We start from the raw sequence: 24,916 nt of genomic DNA, 5'->3' as shown, positions 1-24,916 counted from the left end.
CTGGTACAATCTGTCCTCGAATGGTAAGAATTCCTTAATGAGCTACGATCTGCTGGGCGAAGGGCTGTCGCTCAGTGGCAGTGCATCTGCTGGGCATGCAGAAGGCCCCAGATTTCCCTGTCTCTCCAGGATGGTTTTAGAAAAGGCTCCCTGCCAGAAACCCTGGAGAGCCGCTGCCAGTCAGTGTAGACAATACTGAGCTAGATGGAACAATGGATCTCGCTCAAAATAAGGCAGCTTCCTAAGACCAAGGGCCTGGGCAATCGTCTCAGAGCGGTAGCCTTGGGAGCCAAGCCGCTCTGCATTGTCTCAGTTCTCAGCCAGCCCCTCCCTGCCTGCCGCCCCCCTCGCACCCTCCCCTCACCAACAGCCCACTCCCGAAATGATTACTTCTTGACAGCTTCTCAGCCGCAGCTGGAGCAGAGAGTGACAGGCACAGGCAGGTATGGCTGCGTTGCTACAACTGTCAGTAATTTAGCACCCCAGAGCCGGCTCCCATGGAATAATTTAACCAAGGAGGAGTTGGGTGGGGGGCGCTGTGTGGCTTCACCCAAGGGACCTCATTTGTCCTGCTGGCACAAGACTCCCCCCCCCAAACTGCCTTCCCCAGATCTTAGAAAAGGGGACGATTCTGGAGGCTCTGTGCAACATTGACATCATAAACTGGCGAGCCAGGGGAAATCAAGCCGTCATCCGGATCCTGCATCCAGATCCTCCTTCACTCTCCGAGGTCTGGCAAGTAAGAGCAGCTGTCACTTGATCAGGCTAGTGGCCCATCTTGTCCAGCATCCTGTTCTCACAGTGGCCAACCAGATATCTCTTCTGGGAAGCCCACAAGCAGGACCTGAGCACAAGAGTCCTTTCCCCTCCTGCGGTTTCCAGCAACTGGCATACTGCCTCCGACAGGGGAGGTAGAACAGCACGCCTAGGAGCCACTGACAGCCTTACTTGTCTAATTCCCTTCAGAACATAAGAAGAGTCTGCCTGCTGGAGCAAGCCAGTGGCCCATCTAAGTCCAGCATCCTGTTCCCACAGTGGCCAACCAGATGCTCATGGGAGTGCACTTACCCCACCTGCAATTCCCAGTAAGTAGTATTCATAATGCCTCCAACAACTGAGGTAGCACATAGTTCTTACTGGAAGGATTCCCCCCCCCCATTGTTTAGCCAAAATCTAGTCCCGTAAATCAGGACCTAAGAAGAGCCTGCCTGCTGGATGAGGCCAGTGGCCCATCTAGTCCAGCATCCTGTTCTCACAGTGGCCAACAGGACCTGAGTGCAACAGCATGTCTCCCCTCCTGCGGTTTCCAGAAACTGGGATTCAGAAGCACACTGTCTTGGAGGCAGAGCATGGCCATCATGGCTAGTAGCCTGTTGACAGCCTGATCCTCCATGAATTCGTCTAACACTCCAATTGGTTGACTTCGTTGCCTCCTGTGGGAGTGGATTTCCATTGCTTAACTATATGCTCTTTTGTCTGTCCTGAATCTACCAATATTCAGCTCCAGTGGATGGCCCCGAATTCTAGTGTCGTGAAAGAGGGAGAAAGAATTTTCTCTATCTCCTTTCTACACGCTGTAGCCTTTTTCCTGTTCTTTCTCACCAGCAGCTGGGAATTCAGAGACACCCTGTAGGTATGATATAGCCATCAACAGTAATAGCCATTGATAGATACCTAATGACCATCACCGCATCCGAGTTCCATAGATCAAATCATGCCCTGCATGAAAAGTACTTCACTTTTGTCTTTCCTGAATCTCCCACCAATCAATCTAGGGGCACAGGAAGCTGCCTTATATCGAGTCAGACCATTGGTGCATTTGGCTCATTACTGTCTGCACTGACTGGCAGCGGCTCTTGAGGGTTTCTGACATGGGACATTCCCAGCCCTAACCTGGAGATGCTGGGGATTGAACCTGATGCCTTCTGCACGCAAAACAGATGCTCTACTACTGAGCTGTGGTTTTGCCCCTTAAGTGTCACTGGATGACCCTGAGTTCTGGTATTATGAGAGAGGGAGGTCTGCAGCTACGGATCATCGGGCAACTTACACAAAGGAGAGGAAGGACTGAAGTTAGTCAGCCAACACGTGGCCACTGCCACCTTTTTGGAATGCTTAAAAATAAGAATTATTCAACTTCGGTGAGGCCCACCCTCTTGTGTTTTAGGTTCCTGTTCTGAGCAGGACATGGCCAGTACACAGTGCAACAACTCAACAAGAGATGCAACAGACACCCTCCTCCAAAGGCAGTTTTTTCCAGTCCCCTCTCTGGATCAAGAGGGATCAAAGTTGCAGAGAGAAAGAGAGATCATACATAATGAGAGTCACAGCTGTATATCATACAAGAGATGGGGGAAGACTTCTTCACTGGGTGGGTAATCTGAGCTCACAGGAGCTTTTTATTATTTAACAGAATAATGCACGCTGGAACACAGCTTGGGAATTACTGCACTAGACATTTCCCAGAAACCACTCCTGGAATTTCAGCTGCAAAAAACTGTTCAGATGCAATGCCGCAGGTTCCTCCCCTCACACATAAATACACACAAATCTTGTTTGTTTAAACTGAAGTCGAGTTTTATAGAAGCTGGGTGGCCAAACCATACAAAACTCAATGAGAGAACGAATATGCTGAATATATGGAGGACGTCATTATCGAAAAAGGCACTTTTATTTCATTTTATTAAAAAAAATAACTAGACTTTGAAGAACTTTACTTTGCAGAATTCCAGAAAATGACTTTGGCTAGATTAATTATTTTAATGAGGGGAATAAGGAAAATGTGCGCAGAAGATCAAATAAATGCAAATCCATGAAGGTTGTGGGGATTCTCATTAAGCATTTCCATTAAAGAAATGGCGAGAACTTGGAATGTGAAATAAGTCTCCGGAAAAGGAAGAACTTGCTTCTTCTCCTTGAGGGCTTCAAAGCCAGAAAACGGGCAGAGCAAACTAAATGCAAGCCAAAAAGATACGGCAGAAGCGTGGAAGCGAAATGAAACTTTCTTTGCTGTTAGTTCATCTGCCAGTGCGGCAACCATTTTTAATAGGAATTTCTCTAAGTAACACTTGCTATTCATTTGGGAAAGCTGTTTGTTCTCTATGCATTCGGACACCTCTTAAGAGACCGTAACCAAATTTTGCATGACGGTACCTGCGTTGTTGTTTGGACACAATGCTTTAAGTTGGATTCCTGCATTGAGCAGGAGGTTGGACTCGATGGCCTGATAGGCCCCTTCCAACTCTGCTATTCTATGATTCTACAATTGGACCACCATTTTGAATCAAGAGGGCAGACTGAACCTTTCAAGGCTGCACAGATTTTAAGCACCGATTTAAAAATTGCACTGATTTTTTGCTTTCTTATAATTCCTGAGCAATACTGGGTACGAGATTGTTGTTGGCGATAAACATTTTACATTTATTGCTGCTGTTGTTGTTATTATTAAATTTATTACCTGCTCTTCACCCAAAAGTCCCAAGGCGAGTCACAACAGTTTAAAAATCCATCATTAAAAACAAACTAAAATCACAACATTGCAAAAAATAGCAGGTCCTAAAAATATACGTCTCAGGTGTCAACGGCCACGGTAAACAGGTGCATCTTCAGCATTTGCCAAAAACTGTACAGTGGACAGATGCACCTCGGTGGGGAGTATGTTCCACAACTTAGAGGCTAACACCAAGAATGTCCTCTCCCAGGCCTCCATCCCCCGAGTTTTACCAAAAGGACGAAATTACCAAAGGACGAAATTACCAAAAGGACGAAACAGAGAAATGTATCAGCAGTATTGCAAACCAGGTCAAGAGAGAAGACCAGTCGGCGTCCAAGACAAACAGTACCCAGAGCATGGCCCAGAACTTGGTAAGTTATGAGAAAGCAGTCTTGAAACTTTGCAAAGTCAATCGTTCCAAAAAGCTGCATTGCAGCTATTTTGCCTTGATGCAGCCGACTCAGTCATTGTGCCCAGAGAGTGATCCAATAGATCTAGTCCTGACGCAAAGCAGGTCTTAGGAGACCGTGCAGGAAAGCACATGCAAACAGCTTGGAGCTTTTGGGGTAACGGCAATCACATTTAGGATTCAGACCCTAGGCAAATCAAGATCTGGTAGCTTAGGTGATTTGATTTATTGCAGCTTTTGGTTGGCATAGTCTGCAGGTAGCTTATGGCAGGGTTAGCTAACATGGCGCCCTCCAGATATCTTTGGATCTACAGCTCCCATCATATCTGACCATTGGCCATGCTGGCTAGGGATGATGGCAGCTGGAGTCCAACATCTGGAGGACATCACGTTGACTATGCCTTACAGACTGATGAATTAGCTAACTGAAGCTTTCTCCATTATTTTCTTTGTATCAATGGTGGATGATACAGTACTGCTTTCAACATCTAGTGCAGATGGGACCTTAAAATCAGACTTAACTTGGCCTGGACCCAAACCTACTCAGTTCGTATGCTTCAGAGCAGATGCTTTGTCCAAATGCAGCCAGGTATTTCTGGGTGCGTTCTGGATGGATGCAACAGAGCAAGAGTGGGCTACACGGTGCCCCTCCCCCAATTTTTTGGGGGGACTATAACTCCCATTGTTCCTGGCAGTGCTGACTGGAGCTGCTGGGAGTCATAGACTGAAACATCTGGAGGACACCACACCGGCTGAGCCTTGAAACAGGCTCAAGGCCGCGAACCCCAAAAACAAAGATGTCAAAAGGCAGCTCTGCAGGGGTCTGTGCACATCATAGTTTTGTTCCTTCGCTGCCCGCCCGCACCCCCACCCCCCATGGCTTGCAAAAACGCAAACAATCCGAGAGGCCAGCACAACAGTGCAGGATGCTGGCACTGGAGGAGCTTTGGGGTGGGTGGGGGAAACGACATCACCGCCACCCCTCTCTGCCATTAATCAGATTTTAATCATATTCCGCACGATGCCAGAGGTGTCTGCAGCCAATAAGAGGTGATGGCAGGCAGCTGCACTTTACTGACAGAAGCTGTCAAAACAGCCTTGCAAAACAGGGGCTGGAGGTGGTGGTGGAAGCTTGATGATAGTGCGAAAATGAGATATAAAACAAGGGGATACTAGGAAAGGTGTGGGAACGTAGCTATTCCCCTTCCCCACCTCTGATTAGCTTAGGGAGGAAAATCTAAGCAAATGTTAAAGACGCACATAAACACTTCCATCGTCAGTGGCGTTTTCTCCTCTCCGGCAAAAAAAGAAATGAGGCACTGGGTGGGTTTTAGTTAGGTTGTATGTCAGCGTTCACAACAACCCTGCAAAAAGAGATCAACTATTGCTCCCATTTTGCAGATGCGGGGAAAAAAATCAAACCTGAGCGGCAGTGACTTACAAGGGGCCACAAAATCTCAGTCTGCATTTTTTTTTGGAATTGTTTTTAAAGTGTTTTTATTGCTTTATCATTTGTTTGCCATCCTGGGGGCACCTTTCGTGAAGAAGGGTGGGATATGGATTTAAGAAAATGAATGAAAAAAATAACCCTAGGTTCAAATATTTGTTGTGGGCAAAAGGGTCTCCAGTGAATGTGTGAGTCCCCCCCCCGCCGATCACATACATTCATCATAAGGAGAGCCCTGATGCATCAGGCCAGTGGCCCATAGATGTCCTGAAGCAGCCTTTCCCAACTAGAGGGCCACCAGATGTTGTTGGACCGCAATTCCCATCTTTCCTGACCATTGGCAATGCTGGCTGAGGCTGACGGGAGTTGTGGTCCAACAGCATCTGGTGGCCCACTAGTTGGGAAAGGCTGGTCTCCACTGACTGGCAGCGGCTCTCCAGGTTTTCAGGCAGGGAGACTCTTCCAGCCCTACCAGAGATTGAACCTGGGACCTTCTGCATACAAAGCATACGCTCTACCACTGAGCCAGGGGCTTTCCCTTAAGACAGCCTTTCCCAACTAGTGGGCCACCAGATGTTGTTGGACCACAATTCCCATCTTTCCTGACCATTGGCAATGCTGGCTGAGGCTGATGTTAGTTGTGGTCCAACAACATCTGGTGGCCCACTAGTTGGGAAAGGCTGTCCTAAAGGGAAGCCTGCAAGCATGACCTGGACACAACAGCAACTCTCCCCCTCCTGCAGTTTCCAGCAACTGGTGTTCAGAAACATACTTCCTCCGACTATGGAGGGAGAACACAGCCATCATGGCTAGTAGCCATCAATAGCCTCATCCTCCATGCATTAGTCTAAACCTCTTTTAAAACCATCCAAATTAGTGGCCATCACTGCCTCTCGTGGGAGCCAGTTCCCATCTAACTATGAGCTATGAGCTGTGTGAAGAAGTATTTGCTTTGGAATCTTCCAACATTCAGCTTCACCGGGTCGAATTCAATGTTAGTTCTGCTCATATCTTCCATCGTCTATATCTATATTCTGGAAAGCTGTCTGTCCGTCCGTCCGTCCGTCTGTTCTCTACGCGTCCGGACACTTCTTAAGAAATTGTAACCAAATGTGGCACAATGGTTCCTAAGGTGGAGAAGCAGGTTTTCGTCTGTGGTTGGCTACTGTTGGATACCATTTTAAACCAAAGCGGCAGACTGAACCTGTCAATACTGCACTGATTTTAACCACATTTGGTAGAATTGTACACTGCAACTTACCCAACAGCTTTAGAATGAAAATGCATATTTTTTTCCTTTCAATAAGACGCTAAAATAAATACATAATACACTTACACATCTCAGAATTGTTTGTTTCTTAGATTGCCTGAGAAATGGCAGGTACTGTCTGCTAGTAAATATAAAATAAATACATAAGATATGGGAAATGGTTTCGTTCAATCTCCTCCTGAACATCTGTGCTTTATTCATCTAGAAAGAGTTTTATATAAAGGAAGAAACATTTTATATCCCACTTGTGGCCTAAAAATGGCACAGCCCAGTAAATGCTTAGGGGAAAGATTCCGGGAAACTGATGTTAATCCATGCAAACAAGGTAGAAAAAAAGCAGATTGGTCTTAGTTCCCATCTGCACCATACATTTATTCCACTTTAAACAGTCATGGCTTCCCCAAAGAATGCTGGCAAGTGTAGCTTGTGAAGGGTGCTGAGAGTTCTTAAGAGACTCCCGCTCACCTCCCAGAGCTACAATGCTCAGGGTTCCCTGGGAAAGAGGACTAATTGTTAAACCACTTTGGGAATTGTAGTTCTCTGTGTGTGTGGGGGGGTGCTCCCCTGAGCATCAAAAAAAGCAAAGAAAATACAAAAAGTGTGTGTGGGGACTTTCCTACTGAAAGCTGTTGCGCTATAGCCCAGACAACTGGGTTGAAACCTGAACCTGGTGTGAATGTGAACCATTGTGGTATAGTGGTTCGAGTGCTGGACTAGGACTTGAGACACCAGGGTTCAAATCCCCAGCTCAGCCAGAAAGCTCACTGGGTGGGGCCTTGGGGCGGTCACAAGTCTCTCAGCCTAACCTACCTCACAGAGTTGTTGTAAAGATATACGGGGAAGGAGGAGAACCACATATGCCACTTTAAGCTCCTTGGAGGAAAGCTGGGATATCAATGTAGTAAAAAATAAATAAAACTCCTCTCAGACCCAGCCAACATGGCCAATGATCAGGAATGACGAGAGGTGCAGTCCAGCAACATCAGGGAGGGGAAGACGTCCGCTAAACCTGCTCTACACAGCCATATAGGCCATCCACCCCCCCCCCCATTTTAAAGCACCATGGCTCTAGTCCTCATGGACTCATAGGTAAATTGCAGGCAACAACCGGTGGAAGTTTTAAGAGCTAAATTCACAGTGTCCAGAGGGTGGGTCACGGTCTTCTACCTGGTTCCTCACTCCTCCCAGATAAATATATGGGACTGGGTGACTTTGGTGCAGATTCAAAACAAACACAATGGAATAAAAATGGCACTCTTGTTTTCACAAGGAATGTATCGCTCCTGCAGCCTGCCCTGAAATTTGGGGTCATCGTTTGGGTACATAACAGGGGAGAAGAGAATGGGGAAGGAGTATCCCCACAGAGTAGCCACCCCCCACTTCCCCAGAAGAGGTGCTCAGAGCTCAGAAGCAAGAAAAAAAACCCCAAAGCGGCTCCTTTAAAATAAATAAATAAATAAATCCCCTCCGTTTGGCAGTGAGGCGGTGCACCTTCCCCGCCCAGCCCTCGCTAGGCTCCACTGGAAGAGACACGGTGCAGTCCTGCGTGACAGCATGAAATTAATACCATTTTGGGAAAAGCTGGCAGTGAATAATGAGAGTCTGAAATACCTTGTTTCCCCCGGTTGCCTTTTTAACCCTTCCGCTGCTGCAACTCTCTAGCAAGGCCACGGCGGGAAGGACGCCACGTTTGGGTAAGGCGGAGGGCGCGTCAGTGAAAGATTCAGGGATCTGGGGGGGCAGAGGGGACATGACTGCCATTGGGAAAGATGTTCTCTTTGGGCCTTCCCCCCCCAAATGAACCCACTCTTTCCTTTCCAGTGGCTGCTGTCCGTTGTTTGCACTCTGCCTATGGACCCAACCGAAAACACATTGCAGGGAGAGAGAACAAGAATGAGGTGTACAGAGTTTACTACTTCTTTCCCTTGCTCAGGCACCATAACAGCTACTGGGCACCATGGACTGGCTACAGGCCCCTCCCGCTAGCTGTGTGGGCCTCGGCAAGTGCCCGACGATGCCGACCCCTGTGGGCAGAACCAGGAGCAGAGGCACTGCAGCCAGAGAACTTGCTCAAGATGACAACTCGCCAATGAAACAGGTGGAGAGGCCACTAACGGCAAGGCAGTTTCCCAGGACATTCCTCGACTGGGCACCGATCCACACTAGCGCTGTGCCAAAACATCCACCCACACACGCACACCACTTTTTCAAAGGTCTTCTCCTGCAAAAGATGGCTCCGATTTTTCTGCCTCATTCTGAGGGTGCTTAAGGATTTCTGCAGGTGTTCGGTTTTGAGCTTACCTTAGGCTCCATCTACACTATACACTTAAAGCGGTGTGATGCCACTTTCAGTAATCTGGGCTCCTCCCCAAGGCCTTCCTGAGAACAGTCATTTGTGAAAGGTGCCAAGACCTGTTAGGAGACCCCCCCTCGTCCCCTCACAGAGCCACAATTCCCAGAGTGGCTGAACAATCCATCCCACTTCCTAGAGAACTCTGGGAATTGTAGCTCTGTCAGGGAACGAGGGGGGTCTCCTAACAACTCTCAGCACCCTTTACAAATGACAGTCCCCAGGATGCTTTGGAGGAAGCCATGACTGTCAGAGTGATATCAATGTGCTTTAAATGATGTTTTAAAGTGTATTTAATGCTTTTGTTTGCCGCCTTGGGCTCCTGCTGGGAGGAAGGGCGGGATATAAATCAATAATAAATAAACAAATAAATGTCTAGTGCAGATGTCTATATATACAGTTTTGAAAGTAACAAACAGAACTTCACTCAAGTTTTTTTCACTCATAACGTTTGCATGTTAGCAGCTGATGAAGGCGGAAGCTGAAACATTTTGTTAATACAAAACCTGTTTTGTTAATCACAATTACGTTCATACACACACACGTGTGTGTGTGTACCTGGATTTATCCATCTCTTGTTTGGCCTTCCTCTTTTTCTACTCCCTTCTGTTTTTCCCAGCATTATGGTCTTTTCTAGGGAATCATCATGATGTGTCCGAAGTATGATAACCTCAGTTTTATCATTTTAGCTTCTAGTGATCATTCTGGTTTAATTTGTACCAACACCGAATTATTTGTCTTTTTCGCGGTCCATGGTATGCGCAAAGTATATATATATTTATGCGCACACACACACACACACACACACACACACACACATTTTAAGAATGCATCCACTGTCTATCTGCATTTGCACCTTTGCCTGTGGACAGCAGAATGACCCGAGGGAGATTTCAATTCCCTTACCAGCTAGAAAAATCCATTGCACACTGCCATTTCGATTGCAGTCACTGCAGGAAAAAAAAATACTTCTAAGAAGTGTTCATTTCATTTTTAAAAGAAAGAAAGAAAGAAAACCACCACAGAGATTTGTTTAGATGCTCTTCTAAAATATCTGTATCTTTCCTCTAGCCCAGAGTGAAGTAGCTACCCAGCACAAATGATTTCCAGCAAGAGTCCTTGTTCTCTGGAACAAGGCCAGGTTATATTGGTGAGTTTCATGCTGGCTCCCCTGTGCATTAAAGAAAAAAGAAAATAATTTTTTTAAAAGCGTGTGTGTCCATGCATGTGCCATTTTCCTATTGAAAGCTGTTGTGCTATAGCCCAGACAACTGGGATGAAACTTGAACCTGGTGTGAACCTGAACCAGTGTAGTATAGTGGTTAGAGTGGTGGACTAAGACTTAAGAGACCAGGGTTCAAATCTCCACTCAGCCAGGAAGCTCACTGGGTGGCCTTGGGCCAATTGCCATCTCTCAGCCTAACCTACCTCGCAGGGGGGAGAGCCGTGCATACCACCTCAAGCTCCTTGGATTAAAAAAGGAGGAAGGATGTAAATGTAGTAAGTACATAAGTTAAAATGCCCCCGGCTATTCTGACTGGTCAGGGATTATATTCTCTAGCCTTGTTTTCTTAAACCCACTGCAACATCGAGGTCATCAGCTGCATTGAGTATTTTTAAAAAAAATCCAACATACCTGTGGTTAGTGAAGGGTGCTGAGTTATTAGGAGATGCCCCTATTCCCCTCATAGTTTCCTGGGGAGAGGGACTGACTGATAAACCACTCTGGGAATTGTAGCTGTTTGAGGAGAATAGGGAGTCTTCCTAACAACCCTCAGCACTCCTAACCAACTACAGTTCCCAGGATTCTTTGGGGGACGGCATGCCCGTTAGAGTAGCACCACAGTGCTTCAAATGTTCAGTTTGATGTGGCCTCACTGCAACAGTTGTTTTATGTCGATGCAGCAGTTGATGCTCAGAAGTTTTAAATCATGCAGCATTTAGGGCTTGTTTTGGTTGTGGTTTTCATGCATCCTTCCAAGTGACACTGAGCAGCAGTCAAGATAATGAGCGACTATGGGAACAGGCCCACAGGACTTATGACCCTCTAACGCCCTTCCCATCTGGCAGCCTCCCACCTGTGCTGACTGAGGCTGACGGGAGTTGTGCTCCAAAACATCTGCATGGTGTCACCCAAAGGGGAGGTGCCATCGCTCAACGGTGAACGGTGCGTTCTAATGCTTCTAATGCAGAAGGTCCCAAGTTCAATCCCCAATGGCATCTCCAGGTACAGCTGGGAGAGACTCCTGCCAGAAAGCCTGGAGAGCCGCTGCCAGTCAGTGTAAGCAATATGGAGCTAGATGGACCAATGGTCTGACTGGGTATAAGGCAGCTTCCTAGGGAGCAGAACGGAGATGGATGCAGTACAGAAAGGCCACACTCCTTTACCGTAAGGAATCACCCGTATTGCAATTTCACGTCTTCTTGCACGAAAGCGGATTCTATCGTTTGCTTTGTGTTAACGGGACAGCTCTGTCACTTCAAACAGAAAACACACCCCAACCCTGGGACTACCATAAAGAACAGAGAGTTGTTTTTAGCACTGTATATAGAACTCTCCCAAGCAAATCTGCATCCAAGTTTACACTACTTCCTCAGTGACCCATCCATCACCAACAGTCTTTATTTGGTGGCTGGCCCAGTACGGCAAGTGCGGCACTGCCCGACCCAACCTCAGGCTGCCACTACCAGCTTGACTCCTTATTTGCAACCAGTCCAGGGCATGACACTGGCTGTCAGTTTCTTCCTCCGTCTCAGTGCTGCCTTTGTAGAATTGAGCAGGGAGGATGATGGGGGCCAAGCTAGGATTAGCTGGCTCTCCCCTCTTATAGGCTCTGACTCTATCTACTGTTGGGCGGCCTGCTCTCCGCCCTGCCAGTCCCAATGGATATCAACCACCACTGGGTGGATGGGGGTGGGAAGAGGAAGAAGACTTCTCCGAAAGTGCAGAAGCATATATGCATGCGTGCGCATGCATGCACAGGCTGCCCATATGAACCTACGGGCAAAATCCTAGGAGCATCTGCCCAGCAGTTATGTCCTGCCGAGTTCACTGGGTCTTACTCCTATTGCAATTCCTGAATATTTCCATTTTTAAGCAAAACAATATTGATCTCACCCTATGTTACAGCAGCACGGCCAACAAAAGTTGTCAAGGCTACGTAAAAGGCCGACTGCACAGCTGAGCAATTATTTATTTAAGATATTTAGATATAGCCCAATAATAAAAGATCTCTGGGTGGCTTACAATAAAAGTCAACCCCACAACTGCTGCCCTGGGCTCCTACTAGGAGGAAGGGCGGGATATAAATCTAATAAATAAATAAGTTAGGGACAGAGGAAACTGCTTTACAGTAGGGCCCCGCTAATACGGCGGGTTAGGGACCAGGCCCCCGCCGTAAAGCGGAAATCGCCGTAAAGCGGGGCCCCATAGACTATAATGGGCCGTGTCGTGCGAAACTGACGTCAAAATGGCACGCAACAGAAAAAACCCACCGTATTAGCGGAACAAGCGCTGTAAGAGGGGGGCCTTTCCTTAATTGAAAACCGCCGCATGAGCGAAGCGCTGTAAAACGGGGCCCTACTGTATACCAAATCAAACCATTGGTCCATCCAGCTCAGTGCTATCTACACTGATTAGCAGCGACTCTCCAGCGTTGTAGACAAAGGTCCTTCCCAGCCCCATCTGGAGATGCCGGGACCATCTTCATGCAAGCAGATGCTGTTCCACTGAGCTACATGATTCTTCCCCACAACTAGGCAACAAAAGGCACACCGTGGACTCCAATACAGGACAAAAGCCGGCAATAATGGATCGCATCCACAGAGCTTACAACGGTAAAACCCAAAGCATGAGAAATTTCACAAATCCTTAAAACTCTAAATAAACAAAAGCAGAATGAATAGCAAATGGATATCACGGAATCATAGAGCTGGAAGGCCCTTGAGACCAATGTAGGAACCCAAATCAAAGCATGTAATGTCACCAGACTAGAGTCACTTACAAGGACAGAAAGATCGAGCCCAGGCATTCCCAAACTGTGGTCCGTGGACCACTTGTGGTCCGTGAGCTTCATTCAGGTGGCCCAAGGCATGTCTGAATTCGATATTCACATTGATTTAATGGTATTTTTTATCGCTTCTTTCATTTCTTAAATTGTTATGCATTGTACTACAATTTGAATTCTATGGAAAGCAAAATGCAATACGACGAAATGCAATCTAAGAAATAAGAAGTCATAAAAAGACCATCAAAACCCATACAGAATCTAGCACAGTGCACTACAAATGGGACAACCAGCAAAAAAATCATTCAGTGGCCCACCACGGTTGTCAGCAATTTTCATCGTCATCCATCCATCCATTTTATTTGTATGCCGCCTTTCCACACAAAATTGTGCTCAAGGCGGCTTACAACAAGGAGAACAGAAATACATCTCAAAAGCAATTGCAATTTCCTAACAACAAAAAGTAATAAAAGAACAACATCACAACAAATATGAAGAGCAAGCAGCAAGAACTTTTCTATACTGTGAACACAATAAATCAATCTTTAAAATTTTCAAGTGGTCTGGCAGGAGAAACGTTTGGGAACTTTTGATCTAGCTCTTAATTTCAACAGGAACCCAGGAGGAGGGCTCCCGACGTCATGCGCACAGTTGTGGGCCCCCACCAGACTAGCACATGTTCTCACTGTGAGATCAGAGGGGGACATAGGAAGCTGCCTTACACCGAGTCAGACCAGTGGTCCACCTAGCTCAATATTGTCTACACTGACTGGCAGTGGCTCTCCAGGGCTTCAGACAGAGAGTTTTTCCTAGGCCTACCTGGGGATGCCAGGGCTGAACCTGGGACATTCTGAACTGATGCTCTAACACTGAGCTTCCCCAAAAGTGCTCCCCTCATATTCAACAGAGAGAGAAAAGGCAACTGTACAAGTGCAGACTCACCCTCTCACCATGAATTGCATGCTGATTTTTTTAAAATTTTAATTGCAATTTTTGACTGTGAGTAAGCTCTAGTGACATGGAGAGACCTTCCCTCCATTTTTTATAATTATAATAATACATTTTCCAAAGGTTTTGGAAAAAGTCGTCGGGACTAAGGTAAAAAAATAGAAAAACAGACCAAGTACATCAGAAGTTCCCGGCTGGTGGATCAGGCCAGTGGCCCAACTAGTCCAGCATCCTGTTTTCACAATGAAGAACCAGATGCCCCAATGGGAAGCCCGTAAGCAGGACCTGAGCGCAACAGGTGTTCAAGAGAGCTTTCAAAAAAACAAGGAGTCAAGACAGGGCATTATCAGTGGTGGCACCAGGGCTACGGAACTCCCTCCCAAGGCGATTCAGGTGGTTCTCCTCTCTTTACCTGCCTTTAGGAAACACGCAGAGACTTATCCAGGCTCTGTGCTGATAATCTTAAAACTGCTGGTTTTAATCTGTATGCAATTCAGTGCTGTTTCAAATTGCTTTCCTGTATTTTTTATTATTGTGAGCTGCCCTGGGCTCCCTTTAAGGCAGACGGGTGGGCTATGCGTGTGTAGGCTTAAACTGGAGGCAGCGCGTAAGCAACCATAACCAATGTCCCCACGCATGCCAGTTCCTCTCCTGACTTTCATGCTGAAGGGGGATTCTAACAGAATTCGAGCCTGCTCAAAATTATCCCTGCAATCAGGGTTCCTGATCAAAGGGAGGATTCTAAGCACATTCAGCTGAACACGGTTAGAATGTCCTACAGACCTACATGTGAGGGTGGCGTGCAAGGGATCATTGAGGGTCACACTCACTCCTGCCCTGTTTGAGCTCTCGCACCAGCAGTTGCCAGTCTTTTAGCTGGATTGTTGAGCTAGTACCATGGGCGCCACTCCCCTCTGGTCATTTCTCTGCCCTGGATCAGGTCCCCCAGCTCTGGAAAGAATGAGAGAAAGCACACACGCACACTTCACTTTTGTAAAGGGTCTGTATAAGAATCTCAGCCAGCAGAATTAATCTATGCCTTCAAAAGATCATAGAGCTCAAAGAGGAAGTGGGAAAGAGGGTCACTCTTCCAACTTCCTCTTTCAGCTCGATGTACTTTTCATGTTTCACTCTATTGCATGAGTGTCAATTGCCTCTTTTCCCCTTATTTATGTAGTTTGCACATTGGCAGTGACCCTGATAAAGGGTTTGCACACACACTCACTCCTGAAATGCCTGGGGCTCATAATAAATGGTTTTATAGCACCTGAAGTTTCTTCTTTATTCCTTAAACCAGGTCAGACCATTTGCCAATCAAGCCAAGTGCTGATTATTCTGAATGGCAGTTTCTTGGGTAGAGAACCACTCTACCCGATCCTTCCAGCTGGAGATGCCAGGAATTAAACCGGGGGACCTTCTGCATGCAAAGGAAGTGCTCTACCCACTAGCTTATGACTCCTCCCCTGTGGCTATTCTGGCTGCTAGAATAAACTCCAATCCCAAGGACCGCATTTCCTGGCCTCACTCCTTTCTCTCTGTATTATATTTGCACTAAACTGTCGTCATGCTGTGTTCCAAGGTTCTGAAGGCAGGAACGGGTCAGGGGACTGAAGGCTGGCAGGAAGAAATGATCGAGGGAGCCAGCCTGCCAGTTTACAAGCCAACGCTTCACCCACCTTGTTCTCCTGACCCTGACTGCCCTTTACCCAGTGGGGGAGGGAAAGGCACCCTGAACATAACCAGAGGAGCCTCTATTGCACTCCGGGAGCCTGGCCAGGCCTCGGTGGCGGTGTGTGTGTGTGTGTCGGCGAGCGGAGCAAGCAGTGTGGCAGAGGACCCTAGTTCTTCTAAAATGGGACACAGGCCAAATGCTCTTTAACTCCTCATTCCCCACCCTGGTGTTGTCCCACACACACTTGGGGGGCTCTCCACTTGCAGACAGAAAAAGCCAAAACGGGGGGGGGGGCAGCATGCAGTGCTGCTGTTACACAAAAGGGGAGAACTCCACCCAAGCCCCTCTTGACTCGTGGCTCCTGTCTTGCGCAGCAGCGAGTCAATGGGCAGAGCACACATCACCAGCCCTTCAGCTCAATCAAAATGAAGCTGCCTTTAAAAAAATAATAAATAGCCACCCTCCAGAAAATATGTTTTTGTGAGAGACCACGTGCACATGATGTGACACCAGCCCTGAATTCCCTTGTCTCTACGCCTTGTATATCACATCTACAGAGACAAGAAGCCCGAGGGAGGGGGCCTCCGGTCCTCATGCTTTGGAGCGTATTCAGAGGTGCATAATCAAAATCAAATTCAAATCAATCATCAGGAAAATTATAAGTCTTCAGTCTTCACACCATCAGCACAGGAACAACAACAGCAACAAAAAATGCAGCGGTTTCACCGTAGGGGGAAAGTAAAGGATGTGTGTCTTTCACCCGTTGCAGCAGCTTCAGAGATGCTCCAAGCCACACTCGCGGCCTTTGAGAGCATACAAAGAGAAGGGCACTCTTCGCTTCGAACCAGGAAGAAAAATCCTGCACGGGCTTTGTGTTCCCTCGCTTTCTCTGTCTCTGCCATCTCGCCCTCCTCTGCCGGTTTGTAAGCCGGCTATCTTAGCGGAGAAATGAGCATTTCCCCAAGCCAAAAAGAAAAAAAATAAAAGAGAGACTACAGAGAAGAGGAATCGTCTCTCCAGCCATATCCAGGATAAACGTAGGGTGAACATCCCTGGCTCAGACAAACAAAAATCTCTGAACGATGTAGGTTAAAACAACAGATGTGAGAGTTTTTCAAAAGTGGCTTACACAGAGAGAGAGAGAGAGAGAGAGAGAGAGAGAGAGAGAGAGAGAGAGAGAGAGTGGCCTCCCCACCTCCACCCAACCAGAGCCTTCAACCTCCACGGGCAGCTACCAACGCCTAGCAAAGAGCCTTTGGAGAGAGCTTCGACTCTCAATTCCCTACTCAGCTCTTGTCTCCTGCAAAGGTTAAGAGTGCCCCCTGCTGGCCTTTTTTTATCTGCTTAAAACAGGAGACGGCTGTGTAGGAATACAGGAAACAGCCTTATACAGGGTTACACCCGCTTGCTTGTTATTGTTTACACTGGGCAGCAGCAGCAGCTCTCCAGCCTCTCTCCCAGCTTGCCCGGAGATGCCAGCTTGAACCTGGGAACTCCTGCATGCAAACTCTGCCACTGAGCTACAGCTCTGAGAGAGAGAGAGAGAGAGAGAGAGAGAGAGAGAGAGAGAGAGAGAGAGAGAGAGGTTTGCAGTCTTCCTCTGGCAGAGAGTGCACTTTGCATGCAGAAGATCCTCGCTTCAACTCACTGGCCTCTTCATTTTATTTAGAAGAACCTCAGATGGGGCCTGGGATTGATCTGTCTCTCTGTCTCAATCTCTCTCTCTCTCTCTCTGTGTGTGTGTGTGCGTGTGTGTGTGTGAGTGAGAGAAGAGAGAGAGAGAGAGAGAGAGGGAGAGAGAGAGAGAGAGAGAGAGAGAGAGAGAGAGAGAGAGGGAGAGAGACTGATGGGTGCATTTTGACAGTCTGCATCTGTGTTCGAATTTCTTTTTAAGGTATTTTTAAAGCTTCTTAAACAAGACATTTTTAAAGATGTTTTGTTTTAATATATTTCAATGTCTGTTTTTGATGTTTTAGAGTGTTTTAGTGTTTTTGTTTGCCGCCCTGGGCTCCTACTGGGTGGAAGGGTGGGGTATAAGTTTAATAAATAATAATAGTACTAGTAACAACAACAACAACAACAACAACAACAATTTTAAAGTGGCACAAAGACAAAGAGGTGCAGTGGAATCCTGAATAATAGCAAACTTATTCAGGAGGGTTATGATTGGAGAAGGAGAGAGGTAGTGGCCGAAATCCTGATCTTCAGGCCCTTGGGCCAGCTTCTGGCTTGAGGAGGCCTTCAGCCTAATGCCCTAGCGACACAGGCAGCTGCCTTATACTGTCAGACCATTGGTCCATCCCGCTCAGTATCGTCTACACTGGCTGGCAGCAGCTGTCCAGGGTTTCAGACAGGGAGTCTCTCCTAGACCTACCTGGAGATGCCATTTGGGGATTGAACCTGGGACCTTCTGAATGCAAAACAGGTGCTCAGAGAGGTGCAGAGCAAGGGTCCGAGAAAACTGGGGGTTGGGTGTGGGACACACTCAAGGGGGACCACCTACTGGCAAGCACCGTTCACGTCTGGATTGACAGAGGGTTGCATTGAGTGCAACCTTCTTGCAAACTAAGGGCCAGGCTTTGCCACTGGCCTGTTGCCAGCTGAGATGTGCAGCTCCGACTAGAGTTGCAGGGGGAAGGCCAGCATAGGTGGACATGTCATCCCTCAAGGAATGTTGCTGGCCATGAGTTATCTTTTTATTGGACAGACAGACACATTTTGACACTGCCTCTCCTGACCTTGAGGGGCTAACAGCACAGGTCAAAAAGGAATCCAGAAACTAGTGGGATCTGCAACAAAATGTTGCAGCTGGAGAACTCAAGGGAACATAAGGAGAGTCTTATAAGAACATAAGAACATAAGAAGAGCCTGCTGGATCAGGCCAATGGCACATCTAGTCCAGCATCCTGTTCTCACAGTGGCCAACCAGGTGCCTGGGGGAAGCCCGCAAGCAGGACTCAAGTGCAAGAACACTCTCCCCTCCTGAGGCTTCCGTCCTTACCTGAAGAGCTCTCTGATCTCTTTCACCGTCGCCTGGAAAGGGATGTTGCGCACCAAGATCTTGGAGCTCTTTTGCCTTTTGCTGGCTTGCTTCTTCCGGGTCGAAGCCACAGCCGACCTGGCAGATCAAGAGAGGGGCAGGTGAGAAACAACTTGGGAGGTAAGGCGGCATCACCTCCAACCGTTCCACTCCGTATTCGTCGCATGCAGCACTGTTTCTGTTCCGCTGCACTACATTATTCATCTCCTTGTCTGCTGCAGTAAAATTCAGTAACTTACACAATTATGTAAGTTACGTGATCATTACCTTATTCCACTCTATTCATTTCAACAGAAAGGAAACAATGCAAATGTGTGCGTGGGGGAGAGTTTAATCAATTATGAATCATTTGCGGATGGAAAGCAACAACAACGGCGAGTATCGATCATATTCTCTGGACTGATTTCTGGACATGGGACAGATAAGCCAACACCGGCAATTTTCACTCCTGTTTCAGTTTTTGCAGGAATGCTATGACACAGAACATTGCATCAGAGAAGCTAGTTAAAAGAACAGGCACAGGCACTTCCCAAGACAGATTGCTCTTCTTCCTGTTCTACCCCTGGGAGACCAACTGTAATCAACAGGAATGAAAGGGACCAAGAAAGGCATCCGCCAAGCCCAGCAGATCAATTTACACAAGCGGAACATAAGCTTAGATGCTGTGCTGCACTTCCCAAGCAGACCCAAGCCCAGCGCCGGCATCTGGTGGTCTTGGGCAGCTGCTAGGGCCCCAACCCTTTGGAAAAAGCAGCCATTTTACTATTCAGGACAGGGGTTGGTCGCCTCTGGCCCAACAGGCCTCCCTCATTTGGCCCAACAGGCTATTTTGTCCAAGCCACGCCCACTTGCCAATCACCTGACATCATATATGTCAGGTGTGGGCAGGTAAAAAGGCAGGTGGGCTAGGCCAAAAGGGCTTCTGAAACACTGATGGTCAGCTGATGGTCAGCAATTTAGAACCCACATGCACAGTGGTTTGTATCCAATGTCAGCCTTGACCCATTGAAGCTAGAATCATAGAATCATAGAGTCGTCAGGGGCCTATAAGGCCATCGAGTCCAATCCTCTGCTCAATGCAGGAATCCAACTTAAAGCATCCCTGACAGGCGGCTGTCCAGCTGCCTCTCGAAGGCCTCCAGTGTCGGAGAGTTCACCACCTCCCTAGGTCATTAGTGCCCTTGTGGTACTGCTCTAACAGTTAGGAGGTTTTTCCTGATGAGCAAGGATGCATGGCTTTCCTGAGATTAAGGTCACCCTGGGCATCTTTGGAGGAACCTCCCCAAACCAAGTTGGCACAAGCTGCCCCAACTCCACATACCTTTCAAACAGGATTTTTAGTATGGACAAGACTATTTATACCTACGGCCAAACTACCCTGAACACACCTGATCTCATCTGATCTCGGAAGCTAAGCAGGGTTAGGCCTGGTTAGTACTTGGATGGGAGACCCCCTGGGAATACCGACTGCCAAAGGCTTAGAGGAAGGCAATGGCAAACTACCTCTGAAGACCTCTTACCATGAAAACCCCATGAATATATCAAAAAAAGATTCATGGGGGCGCCATGAGTCGTGATCGACTTGAAGGCATAAAACAACAACAATATACTGCTTGACTGTCAACAATAACACTGTGTAATTGGTTTACAAGACTGGGAAGGCGTGCCTCCTGTATTCGGTCAGAAACTTACTTCACAGCTCTTTCAGAGATCTTCAGTTCCAGCTGATGGCCGTCCACAGAAGAACCCTGTAGAAAGCAAAGACTGCTAAGGGGAATGCAAGAAACCTTTAAGCAAGGAATGTCCACAGTTGCTTTATAGCAACAATCCATCTAGCTCAGTACTGTTTAAACCAACTGGCAGAGGTTCTGCAGATCTTCAGATGAGGGTCTCTCCAAGCGCTACCCGGAGGTGCCAGGAATCAAACCTGGGACCTTCTGCATGTAAGGCAGATGCTCTGCCACTGAACTATGGCCCTTTCCCGTGTCGTAGTGTTCATCCAATTGATCAGTTAGGAATTGATTTTAAAAACAAAACATCTGACAGATTGGAGAGGTGTCCACAATTAGTTAGGCAGAGTTTTTATATATTAATATAAGCCCTTGCAAAAAAACACAAACCCACCCAAAATACCTGTAGATAGCAAGCAATACCTTAGCGATGAACGACATGAGAGTTTTCACAAGTGAATTATTGCCACCTTTATTTCTGAAAACGTGCCCCACATCCACACCGTTAATTTTATAAGATGACACTTTTTAAGAAGTATGTATTTTTATACTTATAAACTGCTTTAAAGCCCTTTTTTTGCATTGTGGTATATAAATTTAATAATGATCATAATAATGCTAGTAACAACCACCATGTCTGTAATGTAAAAAAAGAAATATGTGAAGAGGCCCTGAAATGAAGACTGAGATGAGGTCAGAGAACAGTATCTATGGGGGGTTGGGGAAAAGAGGTGCAGAGCATTAAATTTCTCCCCCTTGGGTTTTGGAAGCCCTGATAAACCCTGACTTGAAATGTAAATAAAACAGACAGTAAATGAATCCTAGGGTGACATTGGATTGTCTCCAGTGTTACTCATACTTGAAGCAGAGTATCTGTCCATCTAGCCCAGTACTGCCTACTCTGACTAGTGGCTCTCCAGGATCTCAGGCAGAGAAAGGTCTCCGCCACCCACCCCCAATCACTTGCTACCTGATCTTTTTAAACTGGAGACACCAGGAACTGAACTTGGGACCTTCTGCAGACAAAGTGGGCGCTCTACCACTCAGCTACAGTCCCCACCCTCCGCTTGCAGAAGAGCAAAAAGAGGCGTTTTCCCATTACCTGCAGCTGTTTGAGGGCTTTCTGCGCATGCTCTGCCTTCTTGTATTCCACGAATCCAAACCCCATGGAAAGGAGCGTGCCTAGAAAATCAGATCAAAAGGTGTTGGGGGCACTGTAGGGGAGGGAACATAGCCACAGGTTCCAGAGCCCTAGGTATATAGGAAGGTGCCTCACACTAGGCAAGACTACTGGCCCATGGAGCTCAATGCTTGTCATTGGTGGTGGTGCCACCATCACGGGCTGTCCAGCTGGCACTGGTCGATGACAGGGCCTTTTTAATGGTGGCTCCTCATTTGTGAAATCTCCTCCCTGGTAAGGCGTGTCTGTCTCTCCCATTATTGGCTTCCAGGAGGTAATTAAAAACATTCCTGTTTACCCAGGCATCTGATGGTTGAAAGGTACTGTTCCTGGTAACCTTGAGATCGTCGTTTTTAGATTTATATATATATTTTTAAAAAGATTTTATTGTTGGTGTGTTTGCTGCCAGGTGACTTCAGCCATTGAGAATAAAGGCTACTCCTGGATTCACAGCGGCACCCCCTTCCTAGTCTCTGTCGCTTGGTCACTCTAGAGTAGGCTGCACCAAGCTGGTACCCTCCAGATGTTTTGGACTACAACTCCCATCAGCCCCCAGCCAGCTCAATTGTTCTGACTGGGGCAGACGGGCACTGTTGTCCCAAGCATGCAGAGGTCATCAGGTGGGCAAAGGCCGCTCTAGAGCACGGCAGAATACCAAAGAACTAATTAATTAGAGAAAGTACCGGCTTTATCTTTCTTCTTCGAGACGGTGCAACACCTTAAGGCTCCCACCTTGGAAAAAACCTGGAAAGGAAGAGTTACACACTTGTTAGTTTTAATCTTAGAGAGCTGCACTGCAGACGTTCATCACGATGTTACGAATCACGACTAGGCTAATCTGGATCCAACCACCCTTTTCATAACAATTAAAGGCACACACACTCAAAGTTAACTGTGACAGTTGTGCACACGTTTAACACACTTGGATCCAATCAGGATATTGCTGCACTTAGTGAGAAATCCCGTGCTCTCTGGGAGGGTGGCTGAGGTGCTGGGTATCAGTATCAATAATATATCCACACAGTGGTAGCTGATGGTTACACATCAGCAGGGCAGTGGAATACACTCCAAGTGTTAGTCTGAATAGTCAAGGAGTTGTCCAAGGTGCTGAAATCGGACTAAACCCAGAGCGAACTCCACCACCCCGCTGACACGCAGCCATCACCCACCGCTGATTAACAGATGTTAATTACTTTGTTCTAAAATATGAAATGTTTTGTTTTAGTTTTGCAGTTGATCTTCATGTGCAATGTTCTCTTCCGATGTTTAAAAGGATGTCCTATTTAGCTGTTAACTGTGATGGTCTATAATGTAATTTTTCCAGGGGGAGGGTTGCATCTTATTATTATTATTATTATTATTAATACCCTGCCCCTTTTCCAAACTGGAACTCAAGGCGGCTTCCAGATAAAAATAAGTACATATCATTAAGAACCTATAAAAATATAAAACATATAAACATATAAAATCAGCATTAAAACAGGATTAAACTATTAAGATGTTAAAACCAGTTACTCTTAAAAAACTGCAGCCCAGTTTAGAAGCATACAAGTAAAACAATAACATACAGCATCCTCTTCAGTCACTACCCTTAAAACCATCAGTTCCAAAGGCCTGCCGGAAGAAAAAAGTCTTTAGCTGTCGGCGGAAAGACTGCACAGAGGAGGCCATTCTTGCCTCCCTAGGGAGGGAGTTCCAGAGCCTAGGGGCAGCCACCGAAAAGGCCCTATCTCGTGTCCCCACCAGTCGCACTTGTGAAGGTGTTGGGATCATGAAAAGGGTCTCTCCTGAAGATCTCAGGGCCCGGGCAGGTTCATATAGGGAGATACGGTCTGACAAATAGCCTGGACCTAAGCTGTATAGGGCTTTATAGGTCATAACCACCACTTTGAATTGTGTCCGGAAATATCTTTATTTCTGATATTTTAAGACAGGGGTGTCCCTCCAGGCCTTTCCTTCTGAGCCTCTGGATTGTCCCCAGGCCATGCCCCTCCCTGACCCTGCTCCGCCTCCGCTTTGGATGCTTTTGCTTGCCTGGATGAAAAGGACATGTGTGTGTGAGAGAGCGCGCATGTGCAATGAGTGTTAAATGACTTGACTACTGTACAAAGACAAGAGAGACACATCTGTTGCTCCGCCCACATCCATCATTGGACAGGGTCCCCAGAAGATTACCCATTACAGAATGTGGCCCTTCAGTTAAAACAAATAAAGCTTCCCCAGCCCTTCTCTGTGTACCCCCTCCGTGTACCGGGTGGTGCAGAGGGTGGTGACACAAGAACTGGCCTTTTCAGTGGTGGCTTCCTGTTTGTGGAACGTTCTACCCCAGGGATGGACTCCTGGCCCCATCATCATTTGTTTTTAGGTGACATCCAAAAACCTTCCTTTCTACCCAGGCTTTTGGCCCTTAATTTGAAGGGCTTCAGGCACCAGCGGCCTCGATTGGCGCAGCAGGTCTTGCAAGACCTGTCTTTATATGCAACAATGAGTTTTTAGGTTGTTGTGTTGCTTTTGACGTTTTCAACGGGTTCGTTTTGGTAAAAATGGTTTTAACGTTTATCGTTGTAAGTCGCTTTCGGCTGCTTAGCAAGGAAAGCAACTAATAAATGTGAACTATAAGCTGTATGCTGCTTTAGAGAGGCCCCACCTCTCAAAATACATCATGGCATCGAAACTGTCAAAATAGATAGATAAATAAGGAGCAGCTACCCCGAAGGACAAAGGCGTGTGGCCAGAAACTGCAGCTCAACTGGATCAGAAGCAAAAATCAGCAGCATGGCCGGAGTCAGCTGGGGACACAATTCAGCTTAACTTGGAACGGAGTCGCTGCTTGGGTTGCACAGAGGTTAAGAGTTGCAATTCTTGCCGTTAGCCACAGAGGCCTGGGAACACACGCACGCACACAAACCACCCTACTCCCCGCACCTCTTTTAGGGTCTCCTCCGTGGTGGCAAAATTGAGGTTCTTTATGAAGAGCGTACACCCTGGGATGCTTTCTTCTTCCTCCTCCTCTTCCTCCTCCTCCATTCCGGCTTCCACTGCCTCTGTCAGAGCTTCTTTGCTTCCACAACTGCCTGCAAAGACCGAGCAAGAATCGCAGCCATCACCAACCAGCAGCCAGTTCCCAAGATTTCTCTTGCATTTAAAACAAAACACACAAAAAAAACCAGAGAAGGGGCATTCTAATAAACTTGCAACCTGTAGTCCAAGCCAGCACTGTAGCTTGTGTCCTTGTACAGCAGGTGTGGCAAACTTCTGGCCCTCCCTTTGTGGGGCCAACACAAGAGAGCCCTTGTTCCTCTACACCAGTCTTCTTCAATCTTGAGTCCTCCAGGTATTTCTGGACTACACTTCCCAGCATCCTTGACCA

The 24,916-nt window shown here is 47.1% G+C and overlaps 1 protein-coding gene and 1 pseudogene across 4 annotated transcripts in view; one reads left to right on the top strand and one right to left on the bottom strand.

The window, feature by feature from the left end:
* RBM19 (RNA binding motif protein 19) overlaps positions 1 to 24,916 on the bottom strand; it is a 101,253-nt gene that overhangs the window by 53,943 nt on the left and 22,394 nt on the right. For all 4 annotated transcript variants that reach the window (XM_061602878.1, XM_061602877.1, XM_061602879.1 and 1 more), the window contains exons 17-21: positions 24,472 to 24,620; positions 22,230 to 22,290; positions 21,469 to 21,548; positions 20,329 to 20,384; positions 18,598 to 18,714 (exon numbers count right to left, since the gene is read on the bottom strand). In XM_061602878.1, the coding sequence (XP_061458862.1) occupies positions 18,598 to 18,714; positions 20,329 to 20,384; positions 21,469 to 21,548; positions 22,230 to 22,290; positions 24,472 to 24,620 (463 nt within the window). The remainder of the gene's footprint in view (positions 1 to 18,597; positions 18,715 to 20,328; positions 20,385 to 21,468; positions 21,549 to 22,229; positions 22,291 to 24,471; positions 24,621 to 24,916) is intronic.
* Positions 19,997 to 20,115, top strand: LOC133373597 (5S ribosomal RNA; annotated as a pseudogene).

The sequence above is a fragment of the Rhineura floridana genome, chromosome 19 (assembly GCF_030035675.1).
Source record: "Rhineura floridana isolate rRhiFlo1 chromosome 19, rRhiFlo1.hap2, whole genome shotgun sequence".
NCBI lineage: Eukaryota > Metazoa > Chordata > Lepidosauria > Squamata > Rhineuridae > Rhineura > Rhineura floridana.
Note: the sequence above shows the minus strand (reverse complement) of the source record. Positions and strands in the feature narration are given on the sequence as shown.